The sequence below is a fragment of the Pseudophryne corroboree genome, chromosome 3, assembly GCF_028390025.1.
Source record: "Pseudophryne corroboree isolate aPseCor3 chromosome 3, aPseCor3.hap2, whole genome shotgun sequence".
Classification (NCBI taxonomy): Eukaryota; Metazoa; Chordata; class Amphibia; order Anura; family Myobatrachidae; genus Pseudophryne; species Pseudophryne corroboree.
In genome coordinates this window covers 369,165,818-369,187,094 of record NC_086446.1, presented here as the reverse complement: position 1 = coordinate 369,187,094, position 21,277 = coordinate 369,165,818, and the positions used below count along the sequence as shown (strand labels likewise).

The window sequence follows — 21,277 nt, the reverse complement described above, 5'->3', positions numbered from 1 at the left end:
TAGATGGGCCAGGTTTTTGTGCCGCACACTTGTCGCTTAGCTTGGCCATCCAGCTAACTAATTGCACCTCTTTTTCTTCTTTGCATTTTGTGCTGTTTGGGGACTAGTTTTTGAATAGTGCCATCTTGTCTGCAACTGTAGTGCCACTCCTAGATGGGCCAGGTGTTGGTGCCGCACACTTTTGTCACTTAGCTTAGTCGTACAGCAACCTCGGTGCAACTTTTAGGCCTAAAAACAATATTGTGAGGTGTTCAGAATAGACTGGAAATGAGTGGAAATTAATGTTATTGAGGGTAATAATACCGTAGGAGCAAAATTACCTCCAAATTCTGTGATTTTAGCTGTTTTTATGTTTTGTTTTGTTTTCTTCAAAAATCATCCATATCCAAACCAAAACATGAAAGGGTGGTTTTGGCAAAACCAAGCCAAAACACGAAAAATGCCAGCTGCACATCTCTACTCTCAAGACACTTAGGGCCTAATTCAGACCTGATCATAGCAGCAACTTTGTTAGCAGATGGGCAAAACCATGTGCACTGCATGGGGGTCAGATATAACATGTGCAGAGAGAGTTATATTTGGGTGGGTTTATTGTTTCTGTGCAGGGTAAATACTGGCTGCTTTATTTTTACTGTACAATTTAGATTTCAGTTTGAACACAGCCCACCCAAATCTAACTTTCTCTGCACATGTTATATCTGCCCCACCTGCAGTGCACATGGTCTTGCCCAACTGCTAACAAATTTGCTGCTGCGATCAACCCCCTTAGTGTATGATTGTTCAGCTCTGCTATACCAGGAATCCACTGCAATATTATATTGTATTATCTATTTATTATGAGCACAGTACCAACACTCTTCTATTTAAATTATTGTGTGGTTTTTTTCATATTTATTATCTTGTGTAGTAATTATAGCTGCTCCTTGTTATGCTCATTAACTGTGAGGTCAAGGTTTCATGTATGGTCTAAATCTCTGATGCAATATGGAATGTTAAGTGTGCTTCTATGTTTAGTTAAACTCTTTTGTTGTTGGTATAGTCCTAATGCTGTTTACAATATATGAAAACTTCCCGTGTAATATGTATAGCAAGCATGTTGATTAGTTCTGACTGTCTTTTATGTCCTTCTACCTCCTAGTAGCCATCTCTAGGCCTTTTGCTTCTTTACAGCAAATAATGATACTACCTGTCAAATTTGTTGCTTTGTATTTATACAATGGAAAATGTTTTTTCTTTCATTGTCCCCATTTACACTATTTTGGGTATCCCAGCAGCAATATTGTCATCATGGACAAACACTAAAGGAGGGTACATACAATTGTGTGTCCATTTTTCCGATATCAAAAGAACGGGCCGATATTTGTATAGGTGTGTACAACGTGCCAATGCAGGAGCATTAGCTGATACACTGTTTATAACACTCCTGCAAGGGCCGGAGTCGGGGTGGTCGAATCTTATGTACAGTTTAATTTTTAAGGCACCGACCGCCCAATCCAACTAAGACCTGTACACATACATACCATTCATTTTACATCAGAATATTATGTGTGTATGGGTGTCAGGAGCAGGTCAAGCCAGGAACACACTGCTCCGCTGATCAGTTTTGTTAACCTGATCAGCAGAAAATCGTACATGTGGTGTGTACCCATCTTTAGATTGCCACTAGGTCATGGGGTTTTTGTTTTTTTCTTTTGGATTATCATTTTCCAAACTATTTTACAGTAAGTGTCTCTAATAATATGCAAATAAAATGGAAACAGTTATGAATATAATATATATTTAAATCCATAGGCATTGTTTTTACTGGAGAGGTATGGGAGTTCCTGAGTTTCACTGAACGTTTCCCAAGTATCATCTACAACATCCTACTCTTCAGCTTAACTAGCGCCCTGGGGCAGGTAAATATATTGTAATTTCTATCTACTTTACATGTCTGTGCACATAGAATTTTTTTTTGTTTGTAATTATACTTTTTGAACTCTGAAATGTTACTAATGACTTATCTTCTCCATCAGACTTTCATTTTCATGACTGTGGTCTATTTTGGTCCTTTGACTTGTTCCATCATCACAACCACCCGAAAGTTCTTTACTATCTTGGCCTCAGTACTGCTCTTCTCCAATCCGATTAGTAACTTACAGTGGGTTGGGACGTTGCTGGTGTTTCTAGGTAAGTGCAACAGCCTGGGCAGATGGACTTGCAGTTTAATTTATCAACACGTTAATTATTTTCTTTTACATGTTAAACTTTTTTGACTGCCAAAGTTTCTGTGGCTCTTTTGCCTTCAGTCTATTTTTATCATCGGGTGGTGATTGATCATTAATAAGACAAAGTTCTGATGCTTGAAAGAAATGTTTAATAAACATATACAGCAAAATAAAGAGGTAATAGGTAACTATATCGGGTGTACTAACAGCCAAAATCGATTTTTATATCTTTTTATTAAGGGGGATATCCAATTAGCACCAGTAATTTACCAGGGCTAATTGTCCCGTCGGGGGCTATCCTATTACCCCCGATAAGCCAGCATGAGCAGTGGCTTATCGGGGGTTACCTAAAATTGCACCGGGTGCCAGCTCCTGACAGCGCCCACTGCAGCACTGCTTCTTTGGCTCCCCCAGTCACATGGCTGTTCCCCCGTCTTGTGACCGCTGCTGGTGGCGGAAGAGAGGGGGGGATGCGGTCACGGTGATGTCCCGGCTTCTCTGCCGGGGTCACCGCGCTGAGGACAGCTTCCGGATGCCTGCAGTCCCAGCCTGCTGCTGCAGCGGGCATGGGACGCTGCAGGTTGTCCCGCTCATGCAGGCTAAACCAAATCCCCAGAAACAGCCCCGTGTGTTTTTGGGAGAAAGGACATTTTTTTACAGCCGAACAATCTGGATAGCCTGTAAAAAAAAATATTGGTGAAAAATTGCGAAAAACATACGTTTTTCGCACCCATTGTTTTACTGGGCCTCATAGGATATCCCCCTAAGACTTCTTTTAAAAAAAATAATAATTATGTTTGAATTTTTTTTTTTAAGTTTCACATTATTAGACAAAACAAGGTAACGGGACACACAATACATCATTAACACCAACAAGAAAATAACCTGCATTTCCAGCAATTTAACATAAATCAGATATGAAGCAAATAGCAGATCCCTCGATTTTAAAAGACAATGTCAAATACACTTAGTAAGGATTAGAGAGATCCCTTATATGCCAAAAAAACAAAAAAAAAACAAATAAGAGCTCTAAGGAACAACGGAGGTAAAAGGAAAAGTACATGAGCGCACATGGAGGCAGGTCAGCACCAGCTAGATATATTTTGAATTTAATATTATAACATATAGGGGGTATCCAATTAGTCGCTATCCGGCTTTTTGGGGATTTTGTTTAGCCTGCCCCAGGCAGGCGATTCCAAGTCCCTGGAAATGGCCCCGTTTTCTTTCGGAAATGGGGCTGTTTCTGTAATTGGATAGCCCCCCCCCCCCCCCCCCCCATAGTCTTGCATAGCAAAGACAACTACTTAGGAAAGAATAGAGAACTACAGACTAGTGAATAAATCTACAGGGTATCCCACAAGGAGCTAATACCTGTGTAATTTAGGGGACTCTCAGTATTAACATGGGCTCAGCTTTATTAAGAATACTTTGTACACAGCCAATTGTAGAAACATTCTACACCTTAACACTCTTTGTGTATGTATTTATCCTCATGGGTGAAGAGATAGCACCTCTATAATAACTGTTCACACCGCTGCTTCGACCTGGGTAATTGGTTATCCCGGGTTGCGACTCAATGTGACCGGATTCCCCGTAAAAACAAATTTAAAAAAAAAACCATGGAGAGCTGACTAGCCAGCGTTTGGAGATGATATCTCCGAGGTCTGACCTGGCTTCGATCAGTGGGGCAGATGTATTAAGCCTGGAGAAGGGATAAAGAAGTGATAAAGCAGTGATTTTTCAAATCCGTAATGATTGGCTGGTGTGCTATCACCTTCCACTTATCATTGCTGTATCACTTCTTTTTCCCTTCTCCAGGTTAATACATCAGCGCCAGTGTTCCAAATCCGTTTTGGCCTGAAAGGGTTATAGTAAACTAGGAGTTGACCATCTGTGAACAACAATCATTTGTTAAGTGTTGCTGGGATTCTTTTTGTTAATTTATTAAAAGTTGCAAGATGTGATATGTAAACTTGTCATTAAAGTAACATGAATATGTGAAAACCCATTTAACTCAGCAGAGGTTCTTTGCAGTCATTAGCTGTAGAAAACCACATCTCTCAACATGATCTGCCCTTTTTAACATTTGAGGTTGTATTTCAAAAGATGTAGGTGAACTACTGCTTGCTAAGGCTGGAATCAGTCTATAGTATTACCAAGATTATGCCACCTAAGTCTCCTATGAGACTGACCATGTGCCCACATCATTGACTTGTTGCTAAGTGATATGGGGAGGTGTGGTTAGGAATGTGTTGCCAGCTGGACTTGGCAGTCACCCTTGAAAAATGAGCCATAAGCATATACTCATAGTATATGACAGTATAGCTCACGCGCTATGCCCACTCTCTTCCTGCCACACTCATTGCACTGTTCTATTTTCCACAGGTCTGGGACTTGATGCCAAATTTGGTAAAGGATCCAAAAAGCCGTCCCACTGATGCCGTTTTCCAGGAGCCTTCAAATGACGTTATCATACCTCACTCTCTGTTCAACTATATGTTTTATTTTTGGTTTATTTTTATAAGATAGCTATGTGTAATTTTGACTTATTTTATTGATGACGGAAGGGATGCAATTTTAGTGGAGAATGTAGGAGTATTAAACGAAAAAAAAGATTGAGTGTCTCTTTGCCTTTACTTCTGCAAAGTGTAACTGTTTTGGAGCAGAAATGAATGTTCAGACCTACTGTACCTTGTAATCTTCTCGTGTGTCTAGGATCAGATCTAATTTTGCAGCAGTTCTTTCTGCCCTTTAATAAAACATCTGATGAATATTACAATACAGAGAGCCTGAACACACTGCTTGGCTCTGAATTGTACCATTTGCATAACTGCAGCTTCAGATCTGGAGAATCATGCCCTCCACAGACTTCTCCCACCATACATGAAAGCGAGAGGAGCAGCTGCTTAGAGCTTCCCATCTGGTGCATCCCAAAGCAAGCCCCTGGATCTTATTAATACCCTGGACTGGCACAACCAGGCCATGGACCAGTCTGGCTTCTATCAATGGAAAAAGACCAAGTATAAAAGACTTAGCGAAAACAAGAGCATAAACAGACGGATATATTTATTAGAATTATTGTGAAGTTCTACCAGAGAGAGAGTCAATTTAATCAAGCAATAATATAGATAGGAATGCCAGGTTATTATATTCTTTATTTTTTTTAACTATAAAGGCAGTTAAACTATTCACCGTGTGATTAGGTGTGGCAGATCTGTTTACGTGTTGGAAATGCTTAAGCATCCTTCATACCTCAGTGATATCTGCCCTAGTATGTATCCTGGGTTCTCATTAATAAGCGTTTAGTCCACAAATTGTCTGCTTCCACTATTAACATGACAGGTGCTCTTTGAAGCTATCCATAGGCTGTAATACTGACCCCCAACATGCTATAACTAGGTACTGCATTCCATCAACTGCATATTGTTTACAGATTTGTGAATAGTTTGTCACAGTACGGAGGATAACCATTATAATATATAATGTTCTTTTAAAAAAATAAAATAAAACTGTATTATTATTTTTTTAATGTAATGCCAGTGGTTCTTTAGGGCTTTACATAGCTAACGAAGGTACACTGCCAATGCATAATAATGCAAGGATTGAATACAAGTGTTTTGAAAATTAAGAGCCAAAAGAACCCAAAGGAAGATAAACTGGATCTGTAAAGCTACACTTTGTTTAATTGAAATATTTATAACAGCGCTAGATAGAAAGGATTGGTATCAGTACACATACTAAACTATCCTGTGCTGCTACAGTTTAATAAACAATGTTACTCTGTTTTCTGTTTAAATATTCATTTTATATTTGTGTGTTTGTGTATATGTCTGTGTGTGTATATATTAGCCCCGAAACGTTGGAGTTGCTGTGAAATTTTTGAAATATACGTTTTCATATTTAAGACTCTGAGTGCCGCTGCTGTGGTCATTGGTTGGTATCTATTTCACATTGAGGGCACCGGAGCAAATTGAAATTACTAAATGGGAGTGCCGATATTACTGTAAAGAATAAATGAATATATATTCATTTATTCTTTACAATTTTTCAAGTAAGAATGACCAATCAGAGGTGGTCTATTTTGGGATGACTACACACTTTAGTGTGATAAAATAATTCTCTCCCTAGCGGCCCATATAAATGGAAGGGGTAACTTGAGGTGTTACAAAGATTAAATTTATGGTCGGGAGGTGTGAAGGGAAAGCAACAGCTATGCAATTGAATGGCATGTTCCTACTTACTGCATTCAGTTCTCCACTAATGATGCTTTACTTACAAATGGCAATGTACAGCATAGGCTTTAAAGTAATGGGAAACGCACCAAACCAAGGAGGAACCCATACATATTTGCTAACTGGGGGAAATATACTGTTGGCAGAGGGAATGTCTGACAACCCACAGTATAAAGAATATTTCTCTAACGTCCTAGTGGATGCTGGGGACTCCGTAAGGACCATGGGGAATAGACGGGCTCCGCAGGAGACAGGGCACTTTAAGAAAGAATTTGGATTCTGGTGTGTTCTGGCTCCTCCCTCTATGTCCCTCCTCCAGACCTTAGTTAGAATCTGTGCCCGGACGAGCTGGGTGCTACTTAGTGAGCTCTCCTGAGCTTGCTAAAAAGAAAGTATTTTGTTAGGTTTTTTATTTTCAGAGAGATCTGCTGGCAACAGGCTCTCTGCTACGTGGGACTGAGGGGAGAGAAGCAGCCCTACTCACTGAAGATAGGTCCTGCTACTTAGGCTACTGGACACCATTAGCTCCAGAGGGATCGTACACAGGATCGCACCCTTGGTCGTCCGATCCCGGAGCCGCGCCGCCGTCCCCCTCGCAGAGCCAGAAGACACAAGCCGGTGACAGAAGCAAGAAGACTTCGAAATCGGCGGCAGAAGACTCCAGTCTTCATATGAGGTAGCGCACAGCACTGCAGCTGTGCGCCATTGCTCCCACACTAAACCAACATACTCCGGTCACTGCAGGGCGCAGGGGGGGACGCCCTGGGCAGCAATTATAGACCTCTTTGGCAAAAGTTTGCATAATATACAGTTGGGCACTGTATATATGTATGAGCCCACGCCAAAATTGTACATGAAAGCGGGACAGAAGCCCGCCGTCGAGGGGGCGGGGCTTCTTCCTCAGCACTCACCAGCGCCATGTTTTTTCTCCACAGCACCGCTGAGAGGAAGCTCCCCAGTCTCTCCCCTGCAGTTACACGGTAGAAGAGGGTAAAAAGAGAGGGGGGGGGGGCACATAATTAGGCGCAAAAATCAGTATAAACAGCAGCTACTGGGTTAACATTAAGTTACTGTGTTATTCTTGGGTTAATAGCGCTGGGGTGTGTGCTGGCATACTCTCTCTCTGTCTCTCCAAAGGGCCTTATGGGGGAATTGTCTTCAGATGAGCATTCCCTGAGAGTGTGGTGTGTCGGTACGTGTGTGTCGACATGTCTGAGGTAAAAGGCTCCCCTAAGGAGGAGATGGAGCAAATATGTGTGTGAGAGGGTGTCTCCGTCGACAACGCCGACACCTGTTTGGATATGTGTAATTAAGTGCTAAGGTGAATTTATTGCACAAAAGATTAGAGAACAGACAGGAAATCTACCCATGTCTGTCCCTATGTCGCAGAGACCTTCAGAGTCTCTCAATGCTCACTATCCAAAATAATAGACACTGATATCGACACGGAGTTTGACTCCAGTGTCGACTACGATAATGCAAAGTTACAGCCAAAATGGCAGAAAAGTATTCAATATATGATTATTGCAATAAAAGATGATTTACATATCACTGATGACTCATCTGTCCCTGACACAAGGGTACACATGTTTAAGGGGAAGAAAGCTGAGGTAAATTTCCCTCCTCTCATGAGGAAAAAGAGCGGGAATCTCCAGACAAGAGACTGCAGTTTCCCACAAAGAATTCTCAGGCAGTATCCTTTCCCCACTAGGGCCAGGATATGATGGGAAACTTCCCCTAGGGTGTCACGTTTGCCCAAAAGGTAGCCCTGATGTAACAGCTATTCTCAGGGATCCTGCAGATAGCGTGCACATTTTGATACACTACTCAGACCGGCGATTGTGTCAGCATGGGTTTATAGCGCTGTGGCAGCGTGGACAGTTACCTTATCAGCAGAGATTGCGACCCTAGTATGTATATAGATATACATATGTATATATAGAGATAGATATATATATATATTAAAGATGCTGTCTTAAGAGATATGTATATATAAAACATGCCCAAAGAGACATGAGTATACTGGGTCCTAGAGTCAAAGCTATATCGATTTCTGCTTGACGTGTCCTGTAGAAAATGCAATGGACAGATGATGCCGACTTAAGAGGCATATGGAAGGCTGAGGATTGTGTGGAGAAGGGTTCTCGGACCTGGTCTCCACAGCTATAGCTGGTAATTCTGATATTTTGCCTTATATTCCTGCACAGCCTACAGCCTAGGAAAGCACGACATTATCAAATGCAGCCTTTCGAATGAAGAAACAAGAAAGTCCGAGGTGCGTCCTTTCTTGCCAGAGGCGGGGGCAGAGGAAAGAAGCTGCACAACACAGCTAGTTCCCAGGAACAGAAGTCCTCCCCGGCCTCTACAAAAATCCACTGCATGTCGCTGGGGCTCCACAGGCGGAGCTAGGCCCGGTGGGGGCACGCCTTCGTAAGTTCAGCCACAAGTGGGTTCACTCCCTGTTAGATCCCTGGGCAATAGATAGTGTCTCAGGGATACAAGCTGGACTTTGAGAAGATGCCCTCTCACCGACGGCCCTGCCGGCTTCCCCCCACGAGAGGAAAAATAAGAATTTACTTACCGATAATTCTATTTCTCATAGTCCGTAGTGGATGCTGGGGACTCCGTAAGGACCATGGGGAATAGCGGCTCCGCAGGAGACTGGGCACATCTAAAGAAAGCTTTAGGACTATCTGGTGTGCACTGGCTCCTCCCCCTATGACCCTCCTCCAAGCCTCAGTTAGGATACTGTGCCCGGACGAGCGTACACAATAAGGAAGGATTTTGAATCCTGGGTAAGACTCATACCAGCCACACCAATCACACCGTATAACCTGTGATCTGAACCCAGTTAACAGCATGATAACAGAGGAGCCTCTGAAAGATGGCTCACAACAATAATAACCCGATTTTTGTAACAATAACTATGTACAAGTATTGCAGACAATCCGCACTTGGGATGGGCGCCCAGCATCCACTACGGACTATGAGAAATAGAATTATCGGTAAGTAAATTCTTATTTTCTCTAACGTCCTAAGTGGATGCTGGGGACTCCGTAAGGACCATGGGGATTATACCAAAGCTCCCAAACGGGCGGGAGAGTGCGGATGACTCTGCAGCACCAAATGAGAGAACTCCAGGTCCTCCTCAGCCAGGATATCAATTTTGTAGAATTTTACAAACGTATTTGCTCCTGACCAAGTAGCTGCTCGGCAAAGTTGTAAAGCCGAGACCCCTCGGGCAGCCGCCCAAGATGAGCCCACCTTCCTTGTGGAGTGGGCATTTACAGATTTTTGGCTGTGGCAGGCCTGCCACAGAATGTGCAAGCTGAATTGTACTACAAATCCAACGAGCAATAGTCTGCTTAGAAGCAGGAGCACCCAGCTTGTTGGGTGCACACAGGATAAACAGCGAGTCAGATTTCCTGACTCCAGCCGTCCTGGAAACATATATTTTCAGGGCACTGACGACGTCTAGCAACTTGGAGGCCTCCAAGTCCCTAGTAGCCGCAGGCACCACCAATAGGTTGGTTCAGGTGAGACGCTGAAACCACCTTGGGGAGAAACTGAGGACGAGTCCTCAATTCCGCCCTGTCCGAATGGAAAATCAGATAAGGGCTTTTTCAGGATAAAGCCGCCAATTCTGACACGCGCCTGGCCCAGGCCAGGGCCAACAGCATGACCACTTTCCATGTGAGATATTTTAACTCCACATATTTAAGTGGTTCAAACCAATGTGACTTTTGGAACCCAAAACTACATTGAGATCCCAAAGTGCCACTGGAGGCACAAAAGGAGGCTGTATATGCAGTACCCCTTTTACAAACGTCTGAACTTCAGGGACTGAAGCTAGTTCTTTTTGGAAGAAAATTGACAGGGCCGAAATTTGAACCTTAATGGACCCCAATTTCAGGCCCATAGACACTCCTGTTTGCAGGAAATGTAGGAATCGACCCAGTTGAATTTCCTCCGTCGGGCCTTACTGGCCTCGCACCACGCAACATATTTTCGCCAATTGCGGTGATAATGTTTTTGCGGTTACATCCTTCCTGGCTTTGATCAGGATAGGGATGACTTCATCCGGAATGCCTTTTTTCCTTCAGGATCCGGCGTTCAACCGCCATGCCGTCAAACGCAGCCGCGGTAAGTCTTGGAACAGACAGGGTCCTTGCTGGAGCAGGTCCCTTCTTAGAGGTAGAGGCCACGGATCCTCCGTGAGCATCTCTTGAAGTTCCGGTTACCAAGTCCTTCTTGGCCAATCCGGAACCACGAATATAGTGCTTACTCCTCTCCATCTTATCAATCTCAGTACCTTGGGTATGAGAGGCAGAGGAGGGAACACATACCCTGACTGGTACACCCACGGTGTTACCAGAGCGTCTACAGCTTATTGCCTGAGGGTCCCTGGACCTGGCGCAATACCTGTCGAGTTTTTAATCATGTGGAAGACTTCTGGGTGAAGTCCCCACTCTCCCGGGTGGAGGTCGTGCTGAGGAAGTCTGCTTCCCAGTTGTCCACTCCCGGAATGAATACTGCTGACAGTGCTATCACATGATTTTCCGCCCAGCGAAGAATCCTTGCAGCTTCTGCCATTGCCCTCCTGCTTCTTGTGCCACCCTGTCTGTTTACGTGGGTGACTGCCGTGATGTTGTCCGACTGGATCAACACCGGCTGACCTTGAAGCAGAGGTCTTGCTAAGCTTAGAGCATTGTAAATGTCCCTTAGCTTCAGGATATTTATGTGAAGTGATGTCTCCAGGCTTGACCATAAGCCCTGGATATTCCTTCCCTGTGTGACTGCTCCCCAGCCTCGCAGGCTGGCATCCGTGGTCACCAGGACCCAGTCCTGAATGCCTAATCTGCGGCCCTCTAGAAGATGAGCACTCTGCAACCACCACAGGAGGGACACCCTTGTCCTTGGTGACAGGGTTATCCGCTGATGCATCTGAAGATGCGATCCGGACCATTTGTCCAGCAGGTCCCACTGGAAAGTTCTTGCGTGGAATCTGCCGAATGGGATTGCTTCGTAGGAAGCCACCATTTTACCCAGAACCCTTGTGCATTGATGCACTGAGACTTGGCTCGGTTTTAGGAGGTTCCTGACTAGCTCGGATAACTCCCTGGCTTTCTCCTCCGGGAGAAACACCTTTTTCTGGACTGTGTCCAGGATCATCCCTAGGAACAGAAGACACGTCGTCGGAACCAGGTGCGATTTTGGAATATTGAGAATCCAATCGTGCTGCCGCAACACTACCTGAGATAGTGCTACACCGACCTCCAACTGTTCCCTGGATCTTACCCTTATCAGGGAATTGTCCAAGGAAGGGATAACTAAAATTCACTTCCTTCGAAGGAATATCATCATTTCGGCCATTACCTTAGTAAAGACCCGGGGTGCCGTGTACCATCCATACGGCAGCGTCTGAACTGATAGTGACAGTTCTGTACCATAAACCTGAGGTACCCTTGGTGAGAAGGGTAAATTTTGACATGAAGGTAAGCATCCTTGATGTCCCGAGACATCATGTAGTCCCCTTCTTCCAGGTTCGCAATCACTGCTCTGAGTGACTCAATCTTGAATTTGAACCTCTGTACGTAAGTGTTCAAAGATTTTAGATTTAGAATCGGTCTCACCGAGCCGTCCGGCTTCGGTCCCACAACAGTGTGGAATAATACCCCGTTCCCTGTTGCAGGAGGGGTATCTTGATTATCACCTGCTGGGAATACAGCTTGTGAATGGCTTCCAAAACTGTCTCCCTGTCAGAAGGAGACATCGGTAAAGCCGACTTTAGGAAACGGCGAGGGGGAGACGTCTCGAATTCTAATTTGTACCCCTGAGATATCACCTGAAGGATCCAGGGGTCTACTTGCGAGTGAGCCCACTGCGCGATAAAATTCATTGAGACGGGCCCCCCACCGTGCCTGATTCTGCTTGTAAAGCCCCAGCGTATACTGAGGGCTTGGCAGAGGCGGGAGAGGGTTTCTGTTCCTGGGAACTGGCTGATTTCTGCAGCCTTTTTCCTCTCCCTCTGTCACGGGGCAGAAATGAGGAACCTTTTGCCCGCTTGTCCACGAAAAGACTGCGCCTGATAATACGGCGTCTTCTCATGTTGAGAGGCGACCTGGGGTACAAACGTGGAATTCCCAGCTGTTGCCGTGGCCACCAGGTCTGAAAGACCGACCCCAAATAACTCCTCCCTTAATAAAGCAATACTTCCAAATGCCGTTTGGAATACGCATCACCTGACCACTGACGTGTCCATAACCCTCTACTGGTAGAAATGGACAACGCGCTTAGACTTGATGCCAGTCGGCAAATATTCCGCTGTGCATCACGCATATATAAAAATGCATCTTTTAAATGCTCTATAGGCAAAAATATACTGTCCCTGTCTAGGGTATCAATATTTTCAGTCAGGGAATCCGACCACGCCAACCCAGCACTGCACATCCAGGCTGAGGCGATTGCTGGTCGCAGTATAACACCAGTATGTGTGTAAATACCTTTTAGGATACCCTCCTGCTTTCTATCAGCAGGATCCTTAAGGGCGGCCATCTCAGGCGAAGGTAGAGCCCTTACAAGCGTGTGAGCGCTTTATCCCCCCTAGGGGGTGTTTCCCAACGCACCCTAACCTCTGGCGGGAAAGGATATAATGCCAATAACATTTTAGAAATTATCCGTTGTTATCGGGGGAAACCCACGCATCATCTCACACCTCATTTAATTTCTCAGATTCAGGAAAACTACAGGCAGTTTTTCCTCACCGAACATAATACCCCTTTTTTGGTGGTACTCGTATTATCAGAAATGTGTAAAACATTTTTCATTGCCTCAATCATGTAACGTGTGGCCCTACTGGAAGTCACATTCGTCTCTTCACCGTCGACACTGGAGTCAGTATCCGTGTCGGCGTCTATATCTGCCATCTGAGGTAACGGGCGCTTTAGAGCCCCTGACGGCCTATGAGACGTCTGGACAGGCACAAGCTGAGTAGCCGGCTGTCTCATGTCAACCACTGTCTTTTATACAGAGCTGACACTGTCACGTAATTCCTTCCAACAGTTCATCCACTCAGGTGTCGACCCCCTAGGGGATGACATCACTATTACAGGCAATCTGCTCCGTCTCCACATCATTTTTCTCCTCATACATGTCGACACAAAAGTACCGACATACAGCACACACACAGGGAATGCTCTGATAGAGGACAGGACCCCACTAGCCCTTTGGGGAGACAGAGGGAGAGTTTGCCAGCACACACCAGAGCGCTATATATATATATATATATATATATACATACAGGGATAACCTTATATGTGTTTTCCCCTTATAGCTGCTGTATAGTTAATACTGCGCCTAATTAGTGCCCCCTCTCTTTTTTTAACCCTTTCTGTAGTGTAGTGACTGCAGGGGAGAGACAGGGAGCTTCCCTCCAACGGAGCTGTGAGGGAAAATGGCGCCAGTGTGCTGAGGAGATAGGCTCCGCCCCTTTTTCACTGACTTTTCTCCTGCTTTTTTATGGATTCTGGCAGGGGTTAAATGCATCCATATAGCCCAGGAGCTATATGTGATGCATTTTTTTTGCCATCCAAGGTGTTTTTATTGCGTCTCAGGGTGCCCCCCCCCAGCGCCCTGCACCCTCAGTGACCTAAGTGTGAAGTGTGCTGAGAGCAATGGCGCACAGCTGCAGTGCTGTGCACTACCTTGTTGAAGACAGGACGTCTTCTGCCGCCGATTTTCCGGACCTCTTCTGCCTTCTGGCTCTGTAAGGGGGCCGGCGGCGCGGCTCTGGGACCCATCCAAGCTGGGCCTGTGATCGTCCCTCTGGAGCTAATGTCCAGTAGCCTAAGAAGCCCAATCCACTCTGCACGCAGGTGAGTTCGCTTCTTCTCCCCTTAGTCCCTCGATGCAGTGAGCCTGTTGCCAGCAGGTCTCACTGAAAATAAAAAACCTAATCTAAAACTTTCACTAAGAAGCTCAGGAGAGCCCCTAGTGTGCACCCTTCTCGTTCGGGCACAGAGATCTAACTGAGGCTTGGAGGAGGGTCATAGGGGGAGGAGCCAGTGCACACCAGATAGTCCTAAAGCTTTCTTTAGATGTGCCCAGTCTCCTGCGGAGCCGCTATTCCCCATAGTCCTTACGGAGTCCCCAGCATCCACTTAGGACGTTAGAGAAACAGTGTTAACTGCAATTCACAAATTGTATCTTCAACAGGTGGTGGTCAAGGTTCCTCTCCTTCAACAAGGAGGGGGTTATTATTCGACCATGTTGTAGTCCCGAAACCAGACGGTTCGGTCAGACCCATATTGAATTTAAAATCCCTGAACATATACCTGAAAAGGTTCAAGTTCAAGATGGAATCGCTAAGAGCGGTTATTGCAAGCCTGAAAGGGGGAGATTTTATGGTGACTCGGGACATAAAGGATGCATACCTTCATGTCCCCATTTATCCACCTCATCAGGCGTACCTCAGAATTGCGGTATGGGATTGTCATTACCAATTTCAGACGTTGCCGTTTGGTCTCTCCACGGCCTTGAGAATATTCGCCAAGGTAATGGCGGGAATGATGGTGCTCCTGCGGAAGCATGGTGTCACTATTATCAGGACGATCTCATAAAAGCGAGATCAAGAGAGCAGTTGCTGAACAGCGTATCACTTTCTCTGGAAGTGTAACGGCAACACGGCTGGATTCTATATATTCCAAAGTCGCAGTTGGTTCCTACAGCTCATCTGCCTCTCCTAGGCATGATCCTAGACACAGACCAGAAAAGGGTTTATCTCCCGATAGAGAGAGCTCAGGAGCTCGTGACACTGGTCAGGAATCTATTAAAACCAAAACAGGTGTCAGTGCATCACTGCACTCGAGTCCTGGGAAGGAGGGTGGCATCATACAAGGCCATTCCCTTCGGCAGGTTCCATGCGAGGACCTTCCAATGGGAGTTACTGGACAAGTGGTCCGGATCACATCTTCAGATTAATCACCCTATCCCCCAGGGCCAGGGTGTCTCTCCTGTGGTGGCTGCAGAGTGCTCACCTTCTCGAAGGTCGCAGATTCGGCATTCAGGACTGGGTCCTGGTGACCACGGATTCAAGCCTCCGAGGGTGGGGGGCAGTCACACAGGGAAGAAATTTCCAAGGGCTGTGGTCAAGGCAGGAGACTTGCCTTCACATCAATATCCTGGAACTAAGGGCCATATACAACGCCCTAAGTCAAGCGGAGACCCTGCTTCGCGACCTATCGGTTCTGATTGTCAGACAATATCACCGCAGTGGCTCATGTAAACCGCCAAGGCGGCACAAGGAGCAGGGTGGCGATGGTAAAAGCCACCAGAATTCTTCGCTGGGCGGAGAATCACGTAAGCACACTGTCAGCAGTGTTCATTCCGGGAGTGGACAACTGGGAAGCAGACTTCCTCAGTAGGCACGACCTCCACCCGGGAGAGTGGGGACTTCATCAAGAAGTCTTCATGCAGATTGCAAGTCGGTGGGAACTGCCACAGGTGGACATGATGGCATCCCGCCTCAACAAAAAGCTGCAGAGATATTGCGCCAGGTCAAGAGACCCTCAGGCGATAGCTGTGGACGCACTGGTGACACCGTGGGTGTTCCCGTCGGTCTATGTATATCCTCCTCTTCCTCTCATACCCAAGGTGCTGAGAATCATAAGGAAAAGAGGAGTGAGAACAATACTCTTTTTGTTCCGGATTGGCCAAGAAGGACTTGGTGTCCAGATCTGCAAGAAATGCTCACAGAGGACCCGTGGCCTCTGCCTCTAAGACAGGACTTGTGCAACAGGGGCCCTGTCTGTTCCTAGTCTTACCGCGGCTGCATTTGACGGCATGGCGGTTGAACGCCGGATCCTAGCAGAAAAAGGCATTCCGGATGAGGTCATTCCTACGCTGATAGAGGCTAGGAAGGATGTGACGGCTCAACATTATCACCGTATATGGCGAAAATATGTTGCTTGGTGTGAGGCCAGGAATGCCCCTACGGAGGAATTCCAGCTGGGCCGTTTTCCTTCACTTCCTACAGTCGGGAGTGATATTGGGGCTGAAATTGGGTTCCATTAAGGTCCAGATTTCGACCCTATCCATTTTCTTTCAAAAAGAACTGGCTTCTCTTCCTGAAGTTCAGACGTTGTAAAGGGAGTGCTGCATGTTCAGCCCCCTTTTGTGCCTCCAGTGGCACCTTGGGATCTTAATGTGGTGTTGAGTTTCCTGAAGTCACGCTGGTTTGAGCCACTCAAAATCGTGAAGTTAAAATTTCTCACGTGGAGGGTGGTCATGCTATTAGCCTTGGCTTCAGCTAGGCGTGTGTCACATAAAAGCCCCTATCTGGTTTTTCCATATGGACAGGGCAGAATTTCGGACCCGTCCACAATTTCTGCCAAAAGTGGCGTCATCTTTTCATATGAACCAACCAATTGTGGTGCCTGTGGCTACTCGTGACTTGGAGGATTCCGAGTTACTAGATGTGATCAGGGCTTTGAAGGTTTATGTAGCCAGAACGGCTAGAGTCAGGAAAACTGAGTCGCTGTTTATCCTGTATGCACCCAACAAGCTGGGTGCTCCCGCTTCAAAGCAAACTATTGCTAGCTGGATCTGTAACACAATTCAGCAGGCTCATTCTGCGGCTGGATTGCCGCTTCCAAAATCAGTAAAAGCCCACTCCACAAGGAAGGTGGGCTCTTCTTGGGCGGCTGCCCGAGGGGGTCTCTGCATTACAGCTTTGCCGAGCAGCTACTTGGTCAGGATCGAACACTTTTGCAAAGTTTTACAAGTTTGATACCCTGGCTGAGGAGGACCTTGTGTTTGCTCATTCGGTGCTGCAGAGTCATCCGCACTCTCCCGCCCGTTTGGGAGCTTTGGTATAATCCCCATGGTCCTTACGGAGTCCCCAGCATCCACTAGGACGTTAGAGAAAATAAGATTTTACTTACCAGTAAATCTATTTCTCGTAGTCCGTAGTGGATGCTGGGCGCCCGTCCCAAGTGCGGACTTCTTCTGCAATGCTTGTATATAGTTATTGCTTAAATAAGGGTTATGTTTGGTTGCATCAGGGTTGTTCTGATGCTCCGTTGTTGTTCATACTGTTAACTGGGTAAATTTATCACGAGTGATACGGTATGATTGGTGTGACTGGTATGAGTCTTGCCCTGGATTCCAAAATCCTTTCCTTGTACTGTCAGCTCTTCTGGGCACAGTTTCTCTAACTGAGGTCTGGAGGAGGGACATAGAGGGAGGAGCCAGAACACACCAGAATCCAAATTCTTTCTTAAAGTGCCCTGTCTCCTGCGGAGCTTGTCTATTCCCCATGGTCCTTACGGAGTCCCCAGCATCCACTACGGACTACGAGAAATAGATTTACCGGTTAGTAAAATCTTATTTTGATTCCTACTTTCTCTTACATCCTAGAGGATGCTGGGGACTCCGTAAGGACCATGGGGTATAGAAGGGCTCCGCAGGAGATAGGGCACCTAAAAAGAACTTTGACTATGGGTGTGCACTGGCTCCTCCCTATATGCCCCTCCTCCAGACCTCTGTTAGATCTTGTGCCCAAAGGAGAATGGGTGCACTGCAGAGAGCTCTCCAGAGTTTTCTGTGGAAAAAGAATTTTGTTAGGTTTTTTATTTTCAGGGAGTCCTGTTGGCAACAGGCTCCCTGCATCGTGGGACCGAGGAGAGAGAAGCAGAGCTGGCTTGTCAAGTTGGGCACTGCTTCTAAGGCTACTGGACTCCATTAGCTCCAGAGGGAGTCGGAACACAGGTCTCACCTGGGGTTCGTCCCGGAGCCGCGCCGCCGTCGTCCTCACAGATGCCGAAGATAGAAGCTGGCTAGAGAAGGCAGAAGACATCAGATCTTCACCATTGCTCCCAGTCTCTCTCTCTCTCTCTCTCTCTCTCACACACACACGCACGCACGCGCGCGCGCGCAGGGGGGGGGCGCCCTGGGCAGCAATAAACCTCACATTTTGGCACAAATACAGTTGGATTAGACTGCTGAGGCAGTAAATCTATGATCCCCCGCCATTTTATTGAACAATCACTGGGAACGAAGCCCGCAGTTGGGTGGGCGGGGCTTGATCCTCAGCACTAACCAGTGCCATTTTCTCCACAGAAGCTGCATGAGAGAAAACGCTGGCTCCCTGGTCTCTCCCCTGCTGAACACAGGCTGGAAAAAAGAGGAGGGGTCACATTAGCGACGCAGTGAGTGGGAATTGGCATTATATATATATATATATATATATAAATAAATATATATATAAAAGCGCTATCTGGACATATTTTTTTCCAGTGTTTTAAGCGCTGGTGTGTGCTGGCATACTTTTTCTCTCCTTAGGACCTGGTTGGGGTTTTGTCCCCTTATAGGTTAATCCCTGTGTGTGGGGGGTGTCGGTACGGGTGTGTCGACATGTCTGAGTCGGAAGGCTTCTCCAAGGAGGAGGTGGAGCCAAATGAGTGGTGTGTCCCCGTCGGTTGTGCCGACTCCAGATTGGATGGACATGTGGCATATGTTGAATGCAAGTGTGGCATCTTTACATAAAAGGCTTGATAAGGCTGGTTTAGGGGGGACATCAGGGGGTCAATCCTCAGATTGGACCGACTCACAGGGCCCGTCGGGGTCTCAAAAGCGTTCCTTAACACAAGACACTACTACCGACACGGATTCTGATTCCAGTGTCGACTATGACGAAGTAAAATTGCACCCTAGGTTGACTAAAACCATTCAGTGTATGATTGTGGCAATAAGGGATGTGTTGCATATTGTGGATGAACCCTCGGTCCCTGACACAAGGGTACACATGTTTAAGGAAAAGAAACAGATTATTAATTTTCCCACATCTCATGAATTAAATGAATTCTTTGGAAAAGCTTGGGAGACTCCGGATAAGAGACCGCAGATCCCCAAAAGAATTTATATGGCATAACTTTCCCTAAGCAGGACAGGGAGATTTGGGAATCACCCCCCACTGTGGACAAGGCCCTGACGCGCTTGTCCAAGAAAGTGGCGCTACCGTCTCCTGACACAGCGGCCCTTAAGGACCCTGTAGATCGCAGGCAAGAGACTACCTTAAAGTGTATTTATTCTCATACGGGTGCTGTGTTAAGACCGACAATTGCGTCGGCATTGGTGTGTAGTGCAATTGCAGCTTGGACAGATGAGCTGACAGATCAATTTGATAATATGGATAAGGATACTATATTCCTAACTCTAGCCCATATTAAAGACGCAGTCTTATTTATGAGGGATGCTCAAAGGGACATTGGATTGCTAGCTTCTAGGGCCAATGCCATGTCTATCTCAGCGAGAAGATCCTTATGGACTCGCCAATGGACGGGTGATGCGGATTCCAAGAAACATATGAAAGTACTACCCTATAAGGGGGATGTATTGTTTGGGGATGGGCTGACGGACCTGGGCCCTCATTCCGAGTTGTTCGCTCGGTATTTTTCATCGCATCGCAGTGAAAATCCGCTTAGTACGCATGCGCAATGTTCGCACTGCGACTGCGCCAAGTAACTTTACTATGAAGAAAGTATTTTTACTCACGGCTTTTTCTTCGCTCCGGCGATCGTAATGTGATTGACAGGAAATGGGTGTTACTGGGCGGATACACGGCGTTTCAGGGGCGTGTGGCTGAAAACGCTACCGTTTCCGGAAAAAACGCAGGAGTGGCCGGGGAAACGGTGGGAGTGCCTGGGCGAACGCTGGGTGTGTTTGTGACGTCAACCAGGAACGACAAGCACTGAAATGATCGCACAGGCAGAGTAAGTCTGGAGCTACTCTGAAACTGCTAACTCGTTTGTAATCGCAATATTGCGCGTACGTCGGTCGCAATTTTAAGAAGCTAAGATTCACTCCCAGTAGGCGGCGGCTTAGCGTGTGTAACTCTGCTACATTCGCCTTGCGAGCGAACAACTCGGAATGAGGGCCCTGGTTTCCACAGCTACAACAGGTAAATCAAATTTTTTACCATATATTCCCTAACAGCAAAAGAAAGTAACACCCTATCAGATGCAGTCCTTTCGGTCGCACAAGTCCAAAAGAGGTCGGGGATCCTCTTTCCTCGCCAGAGGTAAGGGCAGAGGCAAGAGAGCACCTGCTTCGGCAGCATGGCATTAGTCACATTTTACTGCAGCATGATCTCGCACAAAAGTGTTTGCTGCCCTATAGGGAGTATATCTGGGATTCAGCTGGGCGAAGGTTGCGAAATGTGCCATTGCCGGCGTTTAAACTCTGTGGTGACTGCAATTTACACCCTTTGCCTGAAACTGTATTCCTTCTTAGGGTGGTATGCAATTAGCTCCGATCATTTTGGAGCTAATGAATTTGCCCCACTGAGTATTCAATTAGGGCATTTTCGCCATTGCCTGTTAACCTTTTTTTTTTTTTTTTTTTAAGTGAAAATGCATTGGCAAAAAAATGCCTCAATCTACGAAAATGGCCCGCGTTTTCGACAGAAAACACGTGGATTCGCCAATCCATGTGTTTTCTGCCCCTGCCGCATGTTTCGCCTAGGCGAAAATCCGGTCCTGTTATTGCATATAACGAATCCCCATTTGCCCTAAAAGTAGCGAAAAGCTCAGATTTTATTTACCTTGGCGAAAAAAATGGAGCTTATTGCATACCCCCATTAAATTTAAATATTTCTCACATTTCTCTTAAACCATATGCCACCCACTGTTTTTACATAAGCACTCTGGCCATTGAGGTTTATTGCAGGCAGATGACAGGTAGCGGGGTTTTTTATTTTTTTATTTCTTAGTGTGTTAAAATAATTGAAATACCATTTTCCAGAGCTGACTATTGGAGACTTTATAATTATTCTATTCTATG

General features: G+C 46.0%; 1 protein-coding gene across 1 annotated transcript in view; it reads left to right on the top strand.

Moving 5' to 3' along the window:
* SLC35B1 (solute carrier family 35 member B1) overlaps positions 1–5,991 on the top strand; it is a 117,345-nt gene extending 111,354 nt beyond the window's left edge. Inside the window, exons 7-9 of the mRNA XM_063959879.1 lie at positions 1,792–1,898; positions 2,016–2,169; positions 4,593–5,991. Of these exons, the coding sequence (XP_063815949.1) occupies positions 1,792–1,898; positions 2,016–2,169; positions 4,593–4,645 (314 nt within the window). The 3' untranslated portion in view covers positions 4,646–5,991. The remainder of the gene's footprint in view (positions 1–1,791; positions 1,899–2,015; positions 2,170–4,592) is intronic.
* Positions 5,992–21,277: the final 15,286 nt, after the last annotated feature.